The sequence below is a fragment of the Balaenoptera musculus genome, chromosome 4, assembly GCF_009873245.2.
Source record: "Balaenoptera musculus isolate JJ_BM4_2016_0621 chromosome 4, mBalMus1.pri.v3, whole genome shotgun sequence".
In the NCBI taxonomy this organism is placed as follows: domain Eukaryota; kingdom Metazoa; phylum Chordata; class Mammalia; order Artiodactyla; family Balaenopteridae; genus Balaenoptera; species Balaenoptera musculus.
Window position 1 is genome coordinate 7,273,710 of NC_045788.1, and position 21,660 is coordinate 7,295,369.

Genomic DNA, 21,660 nt, shown 5'->3' on the forward strand with positions numbered 1-21,660 from the left:
GATTCACTTTGTTGTACAGCAGAAAATAACACACCATTGTAAAGTAATTATACTCCAATAAAGATGATCAAAAAAATATTAGAACTCTTAGGACTACATTTAACCAAGGAGGTGCAAGACTTGTACACTGAAAACTACAAAATATTGTTGAAAGAAATTTAAAAAGATATGGATAGACACATAGAGCAATAGAATAGAATTGAGAGTCCAGAAATAAACCCTCATATCAATGGCAAGTTGAGTGTCACAAGAGTACAAAGACAATTCAGTGGGGAAAACATAGTGTTTTTAATAAACGGTGATGTGATAACTAGACATCCACACAAAAAAATGAAATAAAATTGGACCCATACATCACTCATATACAAAAATTAACTCAAAATAGACCAAAGACCTAAATGTAAGAGCTCACACTATAAAACTCTTAGAAGAAGACAGAGGAATAAACCTTAATGACCTTGGGATAGGCAATGGTTTCTTAGATGTGACCTCAAAATCACAAAGAACAAAAGAAAAAAGAGATAAATTGGATATCACCAAATTGTGCTTTATAGAAAAACATTAAGAAAATTAAAGGGCAACTTAAAGAATGTGAGAAGAAAACTTTCCTGTCTTATTCCTCTACTCCTTCATCTTGCTTCCTGGATCACCTCCCAAAGAAACTATCTGCATCCAAATCATTGTCTCAAAATCTATTTCTTTTTTTTTAAATTTAATTTTAGGGGGACACCCAAATTAAGAGAGTGATTCAGAAATTACCTTCTCTATTTATATGAGACATCCAGAAAAGACAAATTTATAGAAACAGAAAGTAGATAAGTGGTTGCCTAGGGCTGGATGTGGGAACAGAGATTAATCATAAATGGGTCTGAGAGGTCTTTTTAGGAGGAAAAATACTCTAAAACTCAGGTGGGGATGGTTGAACCACTCAATAAAGATAGTAAAAATCATTAAACTGTACACTTGAAATGGGTGAATTTTATGATACGTACAATATACCTCAATAAAGTTTTTAAAGAAATTACCTTATTTTACACGGAGAGATGGTAAGATCTAAAGAGCTAAAGTGCTCAAAGTTACACAGCAAATACAGGCCAGAGAAAAGAATAGAGTTTCAGGCCATTTGATTACTCTGATTCATTACTTTTGATTCATCTGTGGACAAATGATCTTGCTTTAACTCACTAAAAATTAAAGTACATGAAAAAAGTGAAAAAGCACCAATTAAACCAAGTATCAATACATTTATGACACCAATTATAATAATTATCATTTAGTTAGTGCTTCCTGTAGGTTAAATAATTTACCTAGGTTATTTCATTTAATTTCACAAGTGGGCCGTAAGGTAGGGATGACTGCTATCTCTTTGTTACACATGGGGAAATAGAGCTTGAGAGAAGGTAAGTGACTAATACTCACATGAGGCTGAGTGGGAATTCATCCATATTTGTCACCAGACACCAGAGTGCATATTCATCGTGACTATATTATACCACTTCTGCTGGTGACTAGGATTTCTTTCCCCTCTTACCACTCCAGCATGACCAGAGAAAGGCAAAGCTCCATACCTCGCTGTTGAGTTTGTTTATCTGCTGCTTGGTCTCCTCTGCTTTGATGAAGAGGACAGCAGCTCCAATCTCTGGGTCTGGAAAGTGACACACACGCAGAATGAGTCCTTCAGGAATAAACCTCATATTTCAGGACTGGGGCGGTTAAAACAGGGAAGGAAGCCCAAGCTACCTTCAACCTTTCCTGATGTCGGTGCACTGTAGCTTCTGTCTCCCTAGTTCTCCTCTGGATGGCACCTGGTGGGCTCTTTGGAACTAGGCACACAGCATGGTGGTGACTGTGGCCACACTTACTGGATGTGTCCATGGCCACCCTCCCCCTCTCCTGAACACAATCCTACCATGTGCCCAAATGTCACATGTTCTCTTCTTTGACCATTTTCCAAAAATATATCACAGCCAGTGTCCAAGCCATAGAAAAGAGATGTTCTTTTTCTCCTCTCTTCCCTTTCCAGATTTTGAGTCCTGTACCCATGAGAGCATTTTCCTCCCACCTCTATTAAAGATGCTCATCCCCACTGCAGGTTTTCTGTCTCTTCCAGTGTTGCTCTAAAAGGTAATTTCTCCCATTTCCCGGGTCTCTCATCTCCACTTTTTCTCTACCTTATTTTTACAAATACATTCATATCTGTTAGGAGCAGAAGCACAGATGAGTCATTGCTAGCTAGAGTGGAAAGGATTTGATATACAGAGCTATCTATATCTAGATCTATATATGTCGTGTATATATATCATGATGACTATCCTAATATCCTAATTCTGGTCAATTATGTGTAGAAAATTTGTCTGTGAGAGAAAAAAGTCGCTCAAAACAATCCAAAGTGTCAGAGTAGTAAAAGCTCCTTTTGCTGAGATATTTTGTAAGGTTAATTTATTCATTCAATGAATGATAAGAGATCGCCTACAACAGGCTAAGCCTCCTTTAGATGAGACAGAAATAACGAAAATATATTGACCTTCATGGGGCTTTGAGTCTAGCTGGGAAAAGAGACATTGAAAAAGCAATTATGGGGCTTCCCTGGTGGTGCAGTGGTTAAGGATCTGACTGCCAATGCAGGGGACACGGGTTCGAGCCCTGGTCTGGGAAGACCCCACATGCCATGGAGCAGCTAAGCCCGTGCACCACAACTACTGAAGCCCCCGCGCTTAGAGCCAGTGCTCTGCAACAAGAGAAGCCACCGCAATGAGAAGCCCACGCACCGCAATGAAAAGTAGCCCCCGCTCGCTGCAACTAGAGAAAGCCCGCGCACAGCAATGAAGACCCAACGCAGCCAAAAATAATAAATAAATAAATAAATTTATATTAAAAAAAAGCAATTATGCAATAGGTGTGGATTTCATACTAAGGGCAGTAGGAATCCATCTCAGGATTTTAAGCATAGGAATAGCGTAATAAGAATAAATTTGTATTTTAAAAAAAGTTCATGCTGTATGGAGAACAGTGTGAAAACAGAGAAGAGACTTTGGAAGCAGTGCAGGCAAGAGTGAATGTGGCAGGGAAAAGGGTGGTGGAAGGAAGGATAGAAAGTCTCAGACAGAACTGAGAGATATTTAGGAGGTAAAGTCAAGAATATTTGTTGCTTGAATGGATGAGTATTGGGGTAGATGTTGGGAAAAGGGAGAAGAGGAGGCTAAGGGGGGTGGCAGGACCAGAAATACTAGGTGGATGGCATGATGACGTCCTGTGAGCCAACAAGGAAAACTTCCTGTTGGGACCCACCATCAGCTTCCATAGCAAATGCTCACATCTGGTTGACTAGAACTATGATTTCTGTGCTTCTTGCCCAGAGCAGATATAAGTCCATTACATGGATGAATCATGATTGTTGACTGACATCTGCATTCCTCTCCTCACCTTCCCACCCTGCACCATCGTCCTACCATTGAGTCTTACTCTTCCATCTTCCCAGAAGATGAGTGCTGGGAAGAACTGTTGATTGAGATAGAAGACTGGTATTCTACCAAATGGAGACATACCCCCAGAGCTGTACATTCAGAAGTCTTTCTTGGGCTTGGCTTTGCCCATGGAAGGATTCACCAATTAGCAGGAGATCCTGACACAAGGATCTGCCTTGCATCTGGTGACTGTTTGGGATCGCCTATGTTCATTATTCTCTATCAACTACAGGTGCGTCTTCTTTTAGAAGGTGTCATTTCTGGCCTTCATCATGCTGACAAATTCTTTTGTGGGCAATGAACTCAAGAATGAAAGGGAGAGAGAGGAGTCTGGGCTAGGTTTGGGGATACTTTACATTAATTAACCATCCCTAAAGGGTAGTACTTCATATAGTGCCCCATCATTTCCAATATTCTAACATACTTCTGAAGATATTTATCCCTGGCAAACTGCAAGTACATAACCACTTACCCAGTAAATTAGTTAAGTATAACCAATGTTCCTACAGTCTACACCCAACACAGCATTTCCTTTGGGTAATGTTGCTTCTGTGGATTAGTCTGCCTTTATAATAGGAAAACATGGTTACCCTCTGATGAAGAGCAGAAATTTGAGTGTCCTCCTGACACACCATTTACCTGGGCTGGTAAGCTGCAGGGTGTCGAGCCTGGATGGAGGAACCATTACACACGCTATCTTAATAACTTGGAGGTGGCACAGAACCAAGTCAAATTACTTTGTGGCTTTGGTAAAGTTCCATCACATGGAGAATACTCCGAGAATGGGAAGGCAAAAAAGTGCCTATACCAAACATTACAAGTTATAAAGACATTATCACCCCTTGAGGGAAGACTAAATATAGAGCTTACCTCCAAGAGGAGGAGAAATTCGGGGCTCCGGTCTGACTCGTTCAGAGCCAAAGTCAAAAGACTGGCTTTCCTCACTACTGTTTCCATCTTCAATTCCATCAACAATCCTGTTTAAAATAACAAGGATTGGCTAGTTGCACATTGATATTCATGGGTTCCAGTATTCCTAGAAAACTTGAAAAATCTTGTGTTAAATTTCTAAATTCTAGACAATCTAGAGCTGGGCTATCCAATATGGTAGCCATTAGCCTTATACAGCCATTGAGCACCTGAAATGTGCAAAAAGAGATGTGCTGTAAGTATAAAATACACACTGGATTTTGAAGATTTTAGTAAAAAATGTAAGTTATTTAATTAGTAATTTTTTATATTGTTCACATTTGAAATGCTAGTATTTGGGGCATAATGAGTCAAATAAAATATCTTATTAAAATTATTATTAAATAATTGCACATGTGTGTGTTTACTTTTTAAAGATGTGGCTACTGGAACATTTAAAATTACTCATGTGGCTCACAATTTTAGCTCATGCTATATTTCTATTGAACAGCAATGCTATAGATCTTAGACTCATTTATTCTCAGATTCAAAACCTTAAGCTACAGAAGTTCTCTTATCTAAATTTATATTAATTCACTACTCTATCCAGAATTAAAGAGTTTTAACGTAATGCTTACAGCATCGCAGAAAATAACTTTGAAAACAACTTCGCTCTGGACATGGACAAAACTCTGAAGTGAGAGTTGAAGAATTATATTTAAATGACTATTAGGACTCTAGCTAATCTTCTTCCTTGGTAAATAATATCTAACACACTCATTATTTTAAAAAAGATGAACTTATTGTAGAAAATGTAAACATAAAGGTAGCAAAAATCTGAAAAGAAAAATCAACTGTCATTCACCACTACCGTTAACATCTTGGTGTGTTCTCAAAATCTTTTTCTAGATATAAAGTAAAATATGTTTTTTCATAAGTGTAGCATAAGTTGTACATGAAACTTTCTTTTCCAGCTCTGATACATTTTCCCCCTATTTATAATTTAGTATTTTTCATTTTAGAGAAATTTTAGGAAGGAGAAGAGTTAAGGGATGTTTTCAAATTACCATCTCCAACTGAATTCCTGAACATTTAATATCCACCTACTTTTCATTAACCCTGTTTTGCTTATTTTCCCCTTAATATTTTCTCTAAATGGTTAAGTTGTGTTCTTCAAATGACTAACTAAATATGTAGTATATCAGAAACATCTCTTGCCTTACAAGCAGAACAACAGAATTTGAATCTGTATTTCAGAACTCAAATTTCTGATATTTTGGACAAAATATGTAACATTCAAAATACTTAACACTTCTTACAACTTTATAGTAGAGATAATACAAACTACTTTATAGGATTCCTGAAAAGACTAAATATAATAGTAAATGAAAAATTACCTAGCTGAGTACATGAGACTAGGAATCACTCAATATGTTTTTTTCTTGTCTATTTTTTACTGAGTTGTTACACACCGCAGCCTACTCTTTTCACATTTTCTGAGTCAGAATTTTTTACTGTTTAAATCACTTTTAGTTGATTCTAAAGTGAATTTTTTTTTTAATTAAAAAATAGAACCATCCCATATTACCTGCTGAAGGGGCCAGAAATAAAACTGAGTTCAGTCATCCACAATAATGAAGCAAATACTATGGGAAATGAATACCAGCACTTCATTTCCTTCATAATTTCCACTCATTGCTTCATGAAACTTTTGGTAAGATCAGATATTGAGGGGATAACAATACGGACTTTGTTCCATCTCTTTTGTTTTCATTAGAAATTTATAAGTTATAAAATTACAATGTAGAAATATACATCTATAAAAATAGGTAGAGCTAAATGGATAAAGGGAGAAGAGAAAGAATTTGGAACATTTAATGGACCCTTTTGAGAATATGACTAAAATAGTTTATTCTCATGTTGCATACACCTCCACGTAGAGTCAAAAATGGCGCACAAAAATTTAGGAAAACTGAAGCATCAAGGCTAGGAGCCTGCGTGGCAGAAAGGCCCAGAAGGCTGACTAATTTACTAGCCAGGTACTAGTGTGAATAAAATGCAGACACTTTCACCTGGGAAAGAATTCTATGTTGTGAACTCTCACCTTGGACTGAGGTCTGGGGGTCCAGCATTGTTCAAAGTTGAAAGTTGCAATTTCAAGTTCTTCTCTTTTCTTTTACCATGGTTAGGGGCGTCGGCTTCCTGCTTGGTTTTGGGGGAATTGGAACTGGAGACTCTGATAGGTGAGTGAAATGACACTGTGCCCGAGGCCAGCTGCTTCAAGCTTAAGCCAAGATAGCTCTTACTGCTTCCAGGCTTCTTGCTACGGGCAGAGGAAGATCCCCTTGTGTAGATGGGAGAGAGGGAAGCCGTCTCCTCCTCCTCCCGGTCCTCCTCCTCTTCCTCATCTTCCACAATGGATGGGAGTCTCTTCTTGATGCTGCCATTTCCCTTGGGCTCTGACTAAATCAGAGGATAATACAGATGAGTACAGATTGTGAAGACTTCTTGAGAGGCATATCATTCATGCTGCAGGGTCCATCTGAAAAAAGTCAGATCCCCTAGAGCCTTTAAAACGGAAGACCTCACAGATTTTGCTCTTATTTATTCAGGTGTTCAAAGTCTCTCATACTGTATAGCACAGGGAACTCTACTGAATAATCTGTAATAACCTACATGGGAGAAGAATCTGAAAAAGAAAGATTCACTTTGCTGTACACCTGAAACTAACACGACACTGTAAATCAACTATACTCCAATAAAAATTTTAAACAAAACAAAACAGAAATAGACTCACAGACATAGAAAACAAACTTAAGATTACCAAAGGGAGGGGGGCAGAGGGATAAATTAGGAGTTTGGCATTAAAATATACACACTACTATATATAAAATAGATAACCAACAAGGACCTCCTATATAGCACAGGGAACTCAATTCAATATCTTGTAAAAACTTATAATGGAAGAGAATGTTAAAAAATGATATATATATACGTATATATATATATATACGTATATATATCTCAATCACTTTACTGTACACCTGAAACTAACACAACATTGTAAATCAACTATATTTCAATAAAAGATGTTAAAAATCTCCCCATTTCTGATCTCTGCTAGGTTTACTCTCTCTGCTTTCCTGGTGTTAGCCCACAATCCTTCTCTTGGTCTTTTAAACTCTCTTGGTGGTGAGCTATGTAAAAGGTGCATTTTATCAGGTTTGCATTGAGGTTTTAATCAGCCTGTCATTTATAATAGCATATGATGGCATGTTTTTAGGAATAAGACATATTCAATTTTACTGGAAAGTCTTGGGCCTTGATAGTTTATTTAATTTATTTATTTCATTTTTCAGGTATCCTCATCATTTTATTTTTATTGAAGTATGGTTGATATACAATATTATATAAGTTACAGGTGTACAATATAGTGATTCACAGTTTTTACATGTTATACTCCATTTATAGATATTATAAAATATTGGCTATATTCCCTGTGTTGTACAACATCTCCCTGTAGCTTATTTTATACCCAGTAGTTTGTACCTCTTACTCCCCTGCCTGTATCTTGCCCTTCCCCCTTCCATCTCCCCACTGATAACCACTAGTTTGTTCTCTGTGTCTGTGAGTCTGCTTCTTTTTGGTTATATTCACTAGTTTGTTGTATTTTTTAGATTCCACATATAAGTGATCTCATACAGTATTTGTCTTTCTCTGTCTGACTGATTTCACTTAGCATAATTGGGCCTTGATATTTTAAAGTTACAGGGTCCTCAGTGGAACTTTATGTGGAGATCAACCAGCAAAATTATATTATCTTTGAGAATAAAACTCTTTCCTATTTTGGATCATAGATGGAAGACCAGAAGTGTCCTCAGCTCTCCTTGTTCTCACAAGTCAGGTGGCAGGAAGTACAGCAAACCATTTGATCCTCTCACCTTGAAGAGCCTTAGGAAAGGAAAGGGAGAGTTTTGCAAACTCTTCTGTAGAATTCCTGTCTGGGCTCCTTCAACCTTACAGGCTTAGAAGAAGCAAAGGAGAGGATGGGAAAGGATGAAGGAGGGGATAATGAAGGGGCAGGGCAGACAAGGTAGCAAAAGCTAAGCTGATGGCCCTCAACAGAGTCACTCTAAGAGTATGTGTTTCTTGCTCTGCCCCAGACATGGCCTCCCTGCTCCAAAAAGTCAGTTCATTTTTCTGTGCCTCAGTTTCTTTTGAGGATACAATCATTTGTACCTGCTTATCAATAATTCGTAATAAAAATAAACTGAAAAGACCTAAGAATACTATTTAAATGTCATGAGCTGTCATGGTTATTACTTCATCTCAATAAATAGTTGTTTTATTGGTATATGAATTTTATTGTAACAGTTATAATGATATATATATATATGTAACAAAAAAATGAACTTGAATCTGTAGTGACTGACAGGCCCATTCACCCATTTAGTTGAGGCCATAGCTGTAAAGTGAAATGATCAGTTCACTTAGGAAGGTTTTTTTTTTTTTTTTGTATTTTAATCTTATGGGTCAAAATTTCTTGAGGAAGTGGAATTATTAGACTCATCTTTCCAAATAGATGTGATTATTTTAATTAATGGTAAAGCTATTAGTTCTTTATTCAATAGTCATGGTTTTGCTTTTATTTGTTTTTTTTGTTTTTTCTTCACAGCATTTTAAATTCTGTGCTTTTAACAAAAGATGGAGCCATGTGGAATTGCAGAGGAACATCTGTATACCAGTATTGTAGAACAGAAAAGTGAGCTCACCCAGCTAAAGATACAACAGGGCGAACTTATCACAGAAATTAAAATCAGTGAGTACATTCTCTAATTGGACTTCTGTTTACATTTGCATTGGCAATTTAAGCATTCCTTTGTTTCAAGGAGGCTCCCTTGGCTCTAACAGAATCTTCTGACTAGTAACCTATAAGATGTTTGTACTTCTACAAGTTCATTTAATTTTCATACTTCCATGCTTGGCACCTTGGACAATTTGCTTAGGTACTGCCTCTTGTGACTGGGACAGCCAAGACGGTTTATACCAAGAATTCATTAGCCTATGGACCATCATTGCAGACAATAACCAAATTTATTATTATTAAATATCCAGCCCCACATGCAGCCTCTGTGCAGGAGGAGTACTGGTTACTTTCTTCAGGCCATCGGTATAGAAACCCCCTCCTCCCTCGTGTCACTGGATTCACCTGTGTATACATGGCCACAAAATTCAACCACAGATCTTTTCCTTCTCTCTGACCCATCTCTTCCTTTCCCTCTCATCTTTCTCATGAATGCTCCCATGAGGGCAATGAGGTTTTATCCCCACAGTCAAAGGAGTCTCTAATTTTGCTCGTGACATCTTGCTGGGATAGTCATTTCAAGCTCACAAATGAGTCTTGACTAAACGTGTCTTGACTAAAAGGAAAGCAGAATAAAATCTAGTGGTGGAATGCATGTGTTTTTGGTCACACAGTCTTGAAAGTCCTGTGACTTACTAGCTATAACCTTGGTCAGGTAATGTTATTGTTTAAAGCCTTGGTTTCCTCACCTGTAAATTGGCAATAATGTGAGGAAAAAATTAGGTATTAGATAATGGTAGTTACACCCTTAGTGATATGCACTGAATGTGCTTAATTAAATGCTTGCCCTTGTGATGATGGTGATGATCATGAAGAAAAAGGAAACAAAATTTACATCAGGGCAGGTCCTACAGATAGTGTGATATTTTACATAATCTCCCCTTCTTTCTTAGTTAACAGAACTCTTAGCAATGCACCTTGCCCGAAGATCACCTTTTTCAGACCCCTTGCCACTTGGTTTGGCCATAAGGCCAAATTTTAGGATGATAGTATGCCAGTGGGCAGGTTATAGGGAAATTTTAGGAAGGCTCCTAGAAGGAGGGGAGCATATGTCTTGCTCTTTTACTTTGCTTTAGTTTCTAGTCTGGAACACTGATGAAATGAATGGATCTCCAGCAGCCATCTGAGAAAATGAGGAGAAGGAAGGCATACGTTGAGGATCATGAAGCAGAAAGAGGAAATCTCCAGGCCTACTGACACTGTTATATTGCTCACCTCTGGCCTTGTCCATGAGAGAGAAATAAAGATCTATTGTATTGAAACCCCTGTTATTCTGGTAGTTTTGGTACTGCAAATGAACTTCAGCCTTAATTATACAGATTGTTTTTTTGAAAGTTAAGGATGGTGTATTCTTGGAGGGGATGTTCATTTTCAGAGTGCTATGGCGGGGTGAGGAATTCAGGTGGGAAAATCCAAAAGGAGGCTAAATTTCTCTTCATGAGAACGAGAATATAGGAAAACTCTGGCGGAAAAGAGGTAATGAGGGAAGGATGCCTGTTGAGAAGAGTTTAAATGTAATGACAGTTTTGCTAGTTCCTGAAGAGGGATTTTGCAGAGATGAGAGAGAAAAGACAACTAGTGGCAGGGAGGAACTTGGTTGATAGCACTGAGATGTTTTAAGAGCTTTAAAAATGTTTCTCAATAACAACTCTGTTTGCTTCCCACCCCCAACCATCTTTGGTCCATTATCAACATCTTTGTAACATGCTGTGTAATTAGATTTATTTGTGCACCTCTGTATGCATGTGTGTCTGTGTGTGTATGCATGTGTGTGAAAGTTGGGGGGTTCTGCTTCAAGAGGGTACAGAGCAAGAAAAGGAGCTGTTTACAGGGTTTCTGTCACGGGATTATTGGTAATAAAGGTCTAGGTAATAAATCGGACAAGTTACTGTTTGGGGGGAAAGTTTTCTGTGAAATTGGAGGGTTCTTAAAAGTTGGGACTGACTTAAAACCTCAATTCTTCTAAGGTCAATACCTCAGGACTTCGTTACTCTGGGCAGGTTTTGGTGACAAACTATGTTTTAACAATAGCTCTAAGATCCTTAAATAGATATATGAGTTTCAATCATTCTCTATTCCCAAATTCATGAAAGTCATTGCCATGTCTCTCTCAAGTGCTTTAGGGGAAGTCAAAAATGAATACATAACATCCTCAAGGGGGAGACAGATATGTTGGAAATCCCACAAATTTTAGATAAATATTTTGCTCTTTGGCAAAAAGCCATACCTGTGAGACCGTAGATTTGTTCGACAATCTTGATATCACCTGAAAGAACAAACAAACAAACAGAAGTTGTAACAATCATTTACACCTTCTCGGTGGTTTGGGACTGAGTGAAATGGAGGCAGGGAAAGAGATGAAAGTTCAGAGGCTGTGGGGGGGAGATGGGCCACCTGCATGGGCCAGAGAAGAGGAAATACCTCCCAAGAGATGATGGGAGCATCTCTCACACCTCACCCTCTAGGAACTCTACTGACCAGGGTGTGTAATAAAGAAAAGGGAGCAGCAAATTGACTGTCTAGTACAGGACACCACACCCAGGAAATAGGGGTCAAAATAGTACACTCATCGGCTACATTTTCCATCTTGATGCTTTATTTGCTCTCTTTTTGTTTTCCATCTCCCTTATTCCTCTTTCTTGCCCTTTTGCTAAATTATCTTATCTTCCATGATTTTTCTCTCCAGCTCTGTGAAAAAAAGAAATCATGGAGGTGTTTCTTATTTAATCTCATTTCTTTCTATTTATCCACCTCCCCTTTTTCTTTGGATATGGGTGGGGGTGATGAACCCTTTCTGTCCCATTTGTTTTACTCGCTATGATGTTCCCTGTGGACTAGGCTTAAGTTCACTGTGGATCCTAATTTTCAATTTAAGTGATTTTAAGATCCAATTGATTGTAAAAAAGAAAAATAAATGCTGTCAATCAAATTGTGACATGCCATCAGTTATAAGACTTATCCCAATTTCAGAGATGGTAAAATGTGAAAAACAAATGTGTAACATAGAATCACTTAAGTGCAAAACACATCTTGCATAAAATCAAACTATGGTACTGTGGAGGAGTACATTAAAAAGCATGCACCTTCCATGACATACAAACAAGCTCTGGAAATTATAACATATCCGGGAAATATGCTTCAGGTCTCATCCACATTGTTTTTTGCTCAAATATACTTCTCTCATTTTAAAGTGGTAATAGATGCTATAAATTAACATAATTTTATTCCCATGAAAAAAACAACTTGCACTTGAAAATGACCTGCTTAGTAAGTGAGACATATTTGGTAATTCTGTCACCCCCCCCACCACTGTTTTTTTTTTTTCTAGATGATTAGAGAAATAGATCTGTTATTATTTATACAAATGCCAGCATCATTATTGCTGTGCAAATATATGTTTCATCAATGTTTAATTTTATCAAAGCAGTCAACCCATTCTACATCTGTTTAGTTGCCTAAATATGCATTGATCAGTAGCACTGAAGACATAAGTTTTGCAATAATTCCCTGAATGGTGACAAGTAAAACAGCTGAATAATTAAAAATGTGGAAAATAAAACAAAATTACAATGTCGTTGCTACTGTGGTAGATATAAAAAATGGGTTTCTGAAAAGATTTTCAGTTACAGCTTGGATGAAAGAAAGAACAGCCCTGGGATTCAGGAAGCCTGAACATCTCCAGGTCAGAGATGCTCTCTAAGGGATAAGAGAAAGGCACTGGCCTTAGCACTTGCTGATTTGGGTGTGACTCCCAACCCCCACGGTTTATTACTAATATGAGTTCTGTCGAGTTGCTGAACCCCAAGAATGTTTTTCTATATCAGTGCTTCTCAAACTTGCAGGTTCTGATTCAGGAGGTCTGGGTGGAGCCTGAGACTCTGCATTCCAATGAGTTCCCAGGTAATATGGACCTTGCTGGCCCGTGGGGCACACTTTGAGTAGTGAGATCTTATAACCAACGTCATTGTTATTATCGTCCTATCAGCTGTCAATTCATAAAGTATTCACCGTGATCAGCACCCTGGTAAATGCTCCTCAGCCATGACATCCACTAATTTTCATTACAAATCCTGTGAGGTAAGTGTTCATTATGTAGCCAGCACTACTGTGATAGGCTCTCTGAATAAATCATTTAACTCACATATGGTATTAATCACATGTGTTTTGTTTTATTTTATTAAAAAAATTTTTTTTAAATCACAGAAAACTCAGATTTAATAACACTCAGCATACATGGAATAAGTTCACTTAGCAGTTGCTGTGGTGCATTTCACTTATAAGAGGCAAATATTTTTAAAGTACTCAACAGCAACAGTGAAAGCCCTCTCTCGACCCTGATAGGAATGGATTTGTTATAGTTCTGCTGAACAGAATTAACCATCCTTGGAAAGATTTCAATCCAGTATTGAATTGTTTATGAAATGCCCTGTTATCTATTGTAATGTATTGTAAGTAGTCGAATTCTGTATATACTGCTATTTTCTGTCTGTTCATTGTTGTGAACTTATGTATGTTAGTGAAATAAATTTTCAGCTTTCATGTTGTTTCCTTAACACTTATAAATGTAAGTATTAAGATATTTTCCCCCTCTTACAGGAGAATAACAAACTTGGTGATGTTTTCCTTTCTGATGCAACCCAAAAACCTGGCTGTTCTGAAAAGGTTGGTGCGTGCTGTTAAGACAGAATGAAATTACTCTTTTCATCTCTTAAGCGAAACACCCCTCTGCCATTCCCCTTCAAAACCACAGGTTTTTACTTGATATTCACAACTTTTGCACCACCATCAGTCAGTAATTTTCCAGGTGCCTTTAGTTTTAGACATTATAGAACTTAAATACTGAGTCAAGAAGATTGACAAAATATAAAACATTTCCTGCTCAGCCATATTTGTAGGCAAGCATTTTCAGTGTCTATGTTCTGAGGAAGTCCATTATATCACATGTATTTTAAAAAGAATACTCTGAGAGATGCATTCTGTTGACTAATACTTCATGCTAATCCAGATTCTGCCAAGTGTAGAGAATATTAGTTTAATGGAAACCCAGTATTTTCAAGCTAGAAGTGACCCTAAAGAGTCTCTGCTACAATGGTTTGTACACCTGGCAGACAATAGGATGCTTTGAGAAGTGTTCCTTTAAAAAATCAGGTTACAGAGTACCAGTTCCAATGAATCTCTTTCATCTGGTGATGGGTGTGGGTCTCAGGTCTCCAGGTCAGGTTTGAAACCACTGAGTTAGTCCAACTCCCTAACTAGAGATGTGAAAACAGTGGCCAAGGAAGATGAGATGACTTGCCCAATTCATGCAACAAGTTAGTGGCAGAACTTTTCCCCCAGAAGCCGTGTCTCCTGACTCTCAGTGTACCTTCCATAGAATCATGAGTTTTCTCAGGTACCTCTTCCAATGGTTAATGCTGTTTCTTGGGCTGAAGGAAAAAATGCCTGACATACCATGGCATTTAATCTGTCTTGATGGTTGTCACAAATCCGACCCCCAAAACTCATGAGGCTAAGTTACCCAAACACCTTGTAAAATTTTTCTGAGTCACAGATCTTTCTGGAAATCGGATGAATTCTAGGCATTCTTTCCCCAGCGGGGAGAAACATGGATACAGCCTTTGGATAGAAAATATTTATTGTTCCAGCAACTAGAAGACTCAACGGTTTTGAAAGTTTTGAGGAAGGCAGCTTTCCAATTTTGAGTCCCTCCCACATGGAGTTTTTATACCTTTTACACAATAAGAAGAACTGTTGGTGATCTCTAATGGGAATAATTAGGAAAAAAGGAAAGACTGAAGTCATAGAGGTTGGGAAGATAAAAGGGAAGTAAGTCAGACACAAGAGCAGGAAATGAGGTCGCTGCAATAAAGTTTTGAGAGAGATCAAGAAGGGTAAGGGTCAACCTGTTCACATCTTGGGATTGTGCCCTTCATTCCATCAGGACGGAAGAAGCCCAGTGCGGGCAGAAGGGCTGAGGACACCGCCTGGCACAAAGTTATGACCAGAAGTAAGGCGTCATAACCTTGAAGACTGGGAAAGAAACATTCTCAGCTTTGGTGCATTGGTTTTAAAAGTTTTTGCGTAGCTGTTCTTCTCCTTTTCCCCCATCCTAACCACCTAAATTACTCTATCACTCTGTAAGTCCAGTGGGAACTTGAGAGAGAGGACCTTTTTTTTTTTTTTTTAGGTTTAATGTTCTTAATTTTATTGCTTTTGGCTGAGACTTTACATCTCTCAATAACATGTTATACCCTACTATTTCTTTTTTTAAAAAAACGTTTAATCTTATATTGGAGTATAGTTGATTAACAATGTGGTGTTAGTTTCAGGTGTACAGCAAAGTGATTCAGTTATACATATACATGTATCTATTCTTTTTCAAATTCTTTTCCTATTTAGGTTGTTACATAATATTGAGCAGAGTTCCCTGTGCTATACAGTAGGTCCTTGTTGCTTATCTATTTTAAAGACAGCAGTGTGTACATGTCAATCTCATACTCCCTAACTATTCCCCCCTCCCTTCTACCCTGGTAACCATAAGTTCGTGAGACAGGACTCTTAAATTGGAAAAATACTGCTCACTGGCATCGAGGACCAGAGAGGAAAAATGGTCTCTTAGTCCACATAAAATTTGCTGCCAAAAAAAGCAAAACAAATCCACAATTTTTTTAACTGTGTAAAGAAGGTCCCAAGTTCTACTATTGAGCTTGAATTGTAAATGGAAATCAAATATACTAAAATTAATAGTCATTTTAGATGTGACACGTGCCATTGCATTCTTTAATGTTGTCTCTTTTATTGAATGAAGACCCTTTTATAAGAGCTTTCATAAGCTCATACCTGATCTTGGCCATTCAACTCATTTTTCCCCTTAAGTTCTTAAATTTCCTGATAGTAAATTTTCCTGATATTAGAATTTTTCTTTAACATCTTTATTGGAGTATAATTGCTTTACAATGGTGTGTTAGTTTCTGCTGTATAACAAAGTGAATCAGCTATACGTATACATATATCCCCGTATAACCTCCCTCTTGCGTCTCCCTTCCACCTTCCCTATTCCACCCCTCTAGGTGGTCACAAAGCACCAAGCTGATTTCCCTGTGCTATGCGGCTGCTTCCCACTAGATATCTATTTTACATTTTGTAGTGTATATATGTCCATGCCACTCTCTCATTTCGTCTCAGCTTACTCTTCGCTGATATTAGAATTTTTATGAATTCTTTTAGTTGGGAAGGGAGCTCTTTGATTTCTTTTATCTATTCCCTCCACCCATTAAAATCCCTCTGCGTTCTGAGAGATGGCGGGGTGTGAGGCCCCGCCTTTCATGGGAGGCTAAAAGGCCACCTCTAGAAGGAACGTGAGTGGTTTCTCAGCAGTGATGAGGCATTACCAATAACTTCTCCTTACTCTCAAGCTCTTTTCAAGAGGCCGAACCACTAAGAAATTGACCACTGTGAGGAAGGAAGGAAGCAAAGGTGAGTGGAACCCACCACAAAGACCCAGGACTCCTAACAGTAACCCAGGGGGCCAGTGGCCCAAGACAGGTAGGAAATCTATTTCCATTGTCTACTTGGCCCACAGGCAGGATTTATAAGCCCCTGTGTGGTCTGCAAATGACCTCTCAACTATGGAATCTCATAAGACATGAAAGTGCCCTGGTGAGAATGCTATCTGAAGCTGATTGCTCAATTGGGAAATGAGATGCGAATTACAAGGCTCTTCTCTCCAACTGATTCATGACATTCTCTGCCTTGTTAATAATGCCACATTGATTAAATCACAGAGCAGATTGAAGGAGCACGCGTCCCCGTTCAGAAACAGGGATTATCACGGATTTTATCTTGTTCACGGGACAGCAATATTACCAGCATTGATGGTTGTTTGGGATAAAGAGAATATGAATGAAGGATACTTGCAAATAACCCCATAATTCTCATAGTTAAAATGTCTACTCTTACAAAATCATAAATAATTGTCAAATCAACAGGTCTCATTTCCTCATCTGCTTCTTTCTCTTGCAGACTCAAGTGGAGGTGCCAACAAGTAGTGAATGACACCCATGGCAGGTGGCAGATGGGAGGAATTAGAAACCTCTGGAAAAAGGATAGGCTTTGAATAGGGAGTATTCATCTTCAACTTAACACGTCTGAGAGGTCACCACCATCTAATCTAAAGAAGAGATTTTTGAGGCTGGTCTGAATCCCTAAGTGGGTAATACAGTTTCTATTATGTTTTCTCTGCTTGTTCTGTAATTTAGAAACAGAAATGAGATTTTAATGAAAAGACTAATGATTTTGACATTTCCCAATTTCACCCGGAGCCTTGAGGTCAAGACAAACTATTAAGACTTGGAGGAGAATTCTTTTCCCCTGGGTAATTGCTATTGCTTCTGGTGTGGGAAATATAAGTCAAGTAAGTGAGTCTTGAATTTAGTGCTTACTGATGTCCAGAGCTAGAGAATCAGCTCCTACAGTGTAGGAAGCAGCACAAAAACTCTTCACTGACGTATATTATGATGAAAGGTCTGTGTGTGGGGAATGGGACCCATTTAGGAGGTAGTATAGCAGGGGGGTTAAGAGCTGGAATTGCCCTAGTCTTGTCACTTATTAGCTATGTAACCTTGGGAAGCATATTAATTGTAATAGAATAAGTAATGCTTAGGGAACAAATAATGCGCTAAATTTCAGTGGCTTAACGCAAACAAATTTTATGTCTCACTCTCTCTCTCAAAAATGATGATAATAGCTAAACTTGTAAGGATTAAATGAAATACATACCTGTAAACTGAACCAATCTTGGAGACCAGACTGGCCACATCTGATGTAGTGTCACATTAAGAGCAATGTAGTACAGAAACCAAAAGTAATTAAAAAATAATTCTAATCTTTTGGTCCATATCTTTCAAGAACCTTAGAGGCAATAGGTGATAAACCACAGGAAGACTTTTGTAAAATGACCCCTCCTTTTCTATTCCATTAGTGATAACAATGGTGCCTCTCCAAATTCTCTCACTGAAACTCTCCCCCTGGGTCCCTCCTGTTCTCTTCTGCTTCCCTCTGGCCATCGTGTCCAGCATTCCTGCCAGAGGTGGCCACTAGGTGGTGCCATGCTTTCCAGGCCTCTCTTGTTTCTCCAGGGAAAGAAGGCATTTGGAACCTGCTGGGAAGTGTACACCTCTTATCACTTCAACTTAATGATCCACAAGGAATTCTCACCTAGAATTTATGGTGAAAAAAGTCCTCACATTGTTGCATTTGGAAAGTATTTGGTCCAGTGTCTGGCATAAAGATAATTCCTGTTAATAAGTGATAATTGTATTATTATTGATACATTGGTTATGAATGAAGAAAAGTTTTCTTTGAATTGAGCTGGTGAGGAATAGGGCATTATTAGCTAGGTGATGCAGAGCTAAACATTCACACAGATGGGTTTGTCCAACTTAAAAACTAACATATATATATATATTATATACACACATGTATAGGACTTCTTAATAAGGAGGCCATTAAACTTCTTAAACAGAGTTTCCCCCAAATTGTATATATTGTCAATGTCTTATTGACTATATTCATACCTGCGGAAAATTTGAAAATGCATCATTTTACTTAAGTGAAGCAGATAATTGGGTTGAGAGAGAAACGAATAGAATGTCAAGCTATTACTTTTTATAAAGTATTCCACCCAGTACTGTGCAAAGAAAAGTATGTATGTTTTTGCGGCATGGGATGACAGCCCTTCTAAACACAATTTTAACTTCCTTTCTTTGAATTCAAAGGTATGAATTACAAGACTTTGGAATTAAAAGAAAACCCAAAGGAGTCCCTTAATATTTATGTAAAAACTTGGAAACATGGGATGATTTTGAGGGAGAGAGTTATTTATGAATATGTAGTTCATATAATCCTAGAAAGAAAAAGGAAGGAAATACACACTCTTGTGTGAAGAAAACTAACTAGAAATCTCTCAGCAACAACACACACTTTTAAAGATTTCAGGCTTAAGGAGCTATGCACCAAATCAGTGATTTGGGAGTTCAGCAGGGTAATCAGTGCTAGAAGAATTTACACAGTTTAAACTCATTATGTGGAGGCCCCCCAGTGACCAGCTTCTGATTAGGGTACAATGGCTCCTGGTTAGCCTGTAAAACCTGCTACTATGTAATTGTAAGGAAACACAATGGCTGGTTTCATAAGATTTTCAGGATACACGCTGAGTACTCTGGTTCCAAACCAGGTCGGTGAACAAAGATGCTCAATTTGGGGTGAGAAGTTTTTGCATCACAATTCCTGACGGCACTTCTAAACTTAATGTGAAATGCCTGATTTGCTGCCTAGGAAGATCATTGTTAATTATATACTGTAACAGAAAAGTTGAACAGCCCTGTCTGTAGAAGACAGTATTTGAACCAGCAAACTGAAATGAGCTACTTTGTATACTTGAACCATAGTGCCTTGGGCAAGCTCACTCAACTTCAGAAAATAAGAAGAGGTCTATAGAGGACCACGATAGTGAGGCCATAGGCAGCTTCTACATGACCAAATGCATACATGTTTTTGGCATTCATTTTTTAATGAAAGAAATCTTTGAAACTTAAGCAAGATGAATATTGTTCATTACAGTATTCACACCTTTAGCAAACACTCAACAATTTCTAGGTGAGGAAGAAAGTCTCACAGTTAGTAGACGTGAGGCCAAGATTCTAAAGTTAGGGTTTTCCTCCTGCACTGTTGGTGGGAATGTAAATTGGTGCAGCCACTATGGAGAACAGTTTGGATGTTCCTTTAAAAACTAAAACTAGAGCTATCATATGATCCAGCAATCCCACTCCTGGGCATATATCCAGAGAAAATAATGATTCGAAAAAATACATGCACCCCAGTGTTCATTGCAGCACTATTTACAATAGCCAGGACATGGAAGCAACCTAAATTTCCATTGACGGATGAATGGATAAAGAAGATGTGGTACATATATACAATGGAATATTACTCAGCCATAAAAAAGAACAAACTAATGCCATTTGCAGTGACATGGATGGACCTAGAGATTGTCACACTGAGTGAAGCAAGTTGGACAGAGAAAGACAAACATCATATGATATCGCTTATATGTGGAATCTAAAAAAAATGGTACAAATGAATTTATTTACAAAACAGAAATAAGAGTCATAGGTGTAGAAAAACTTATGGTTACCAAAGGGGAAAGGTGGTGGAGGGATAAATTGGGAGATTGGGATTGACACATACACACTACTATATATAAAACAGATAACTAATAAGGACCTACTGCATAGCACAGGGAACTCTACTCAATACCCTGTAATGACCTATATGAGAAAAGAATCTAAAGAAGAGTGGATATATGTATATGTATAACTGATTCATTTTGCTGTGCAGCAGAAACTAACACAACGTTGTAAATCAACTATACTCCAATAAAAATTAATTTAAAAAATAAAGTTAGGGTTTTGTTGTACAAAAGTGATGTGTGGAGCAAAATAAGGAAGGTATGTTGACTAATTACATATAGACTAAAAACAAGTCTTCGTGAGAAATCACAATGAACTTCCAAGCCACTGAAATTTAGGAAGAAATGTGTCTGGTTTGGCATTTTGATCTCCCAGTGGTGCTCTAGGAAGTTCCCAGATCAAAAATTGTCATTGATTAAAAAAATGCCTGATCATATTTTTAAAATATGTCGTTCCTTTCTCTGGGTCTCTTTTCTAATAACATTCTCACCCAGAGCATGCTTCCTGTGGGGGAAATCATTCTCCAGTTATACAGTAGTGGATATTTTCTATTTCTTTTCTTATGCAAATTTATATTTTGAGGCTGAGCTTTCATTGGAGGATTGACTTTTCCTCAAGCTTTAAAAATAAACAGCGAGGGGACTTCCCTGGTGGCCCAGCGGTTAAGACTCTGCGCTCCCAATGCAGGGGGCCTGGGTTCTATCCCTGGTCAGGGAACTAGATCCCACATGCATGCCGCAACCAAGATCCTGCACGCGGCAACAAAGATCCCACATGCCACAACTAAGACCCGGTGCAGCCAAATAAATATTTTTTAAAGTTCTATAAAAAAATAAACAGTGAAGAATTTAGGGGAGAGGTTCATGGGGAAAGGGGAGGCGAGGAGCTCTTTCTTGAAATTATATTATGTGGACCAGCTTTTAGAGTTATCACATGGCAACCTAGTCACAAAGTGGCCATTTCCAATTTGGGGGAAAGTCACAGTGATATCCATTGAGGAACTCCTCTTCATAAAAATGTGAACAGTGAGTAAGGCAGATCCATTTAGAATGGGCAGAACTTCTTATAGTGGGGTCTTTCTGAATTCACAGAACTATATAACTGTTACTTATAGATTTGTACAAACACATCATTCTTTTTGTTATGCACAGGAAACGTATACATAGAATACTCT

General features: G+C 38.0%; 1 protein-coding gene across 1 annotated transcript in view; it reads right to left on the reverse strand.

Annotated features, from left to right (window-relative positions):
- The window catches only part of KCNH8 (potassium voltage-gated channel subfamily H member 8), a 392,154-nt gene that overhangs the window by 23,752 nt on the left and 346,742 nt on the right, over window positions 1–21,660 (reverse strand). The window contains exons 12-15 of the mRNA XM_036850697.1: window positions 11,465–11,503; window positions 6,478–6,836; window positions 4,335–4,441; window positions 1,569–1,645 (exon numbers count right to left, since the gene is read on the reverse strand). Coding sequence (XP_036706592.1) covers window positions 1,569–1,645; window positions 4,335–4,441; window positions 6,478–6,836; window positions 11,465–11,503 — 582 coding nt within the window. The remainder of the gene's footprint in view (window positions 1–1,568; window positions 1,646–4,334; window positions 4,442–6,477; window positions 6,837–11,464; window positions 11,504–21,660) is intronic.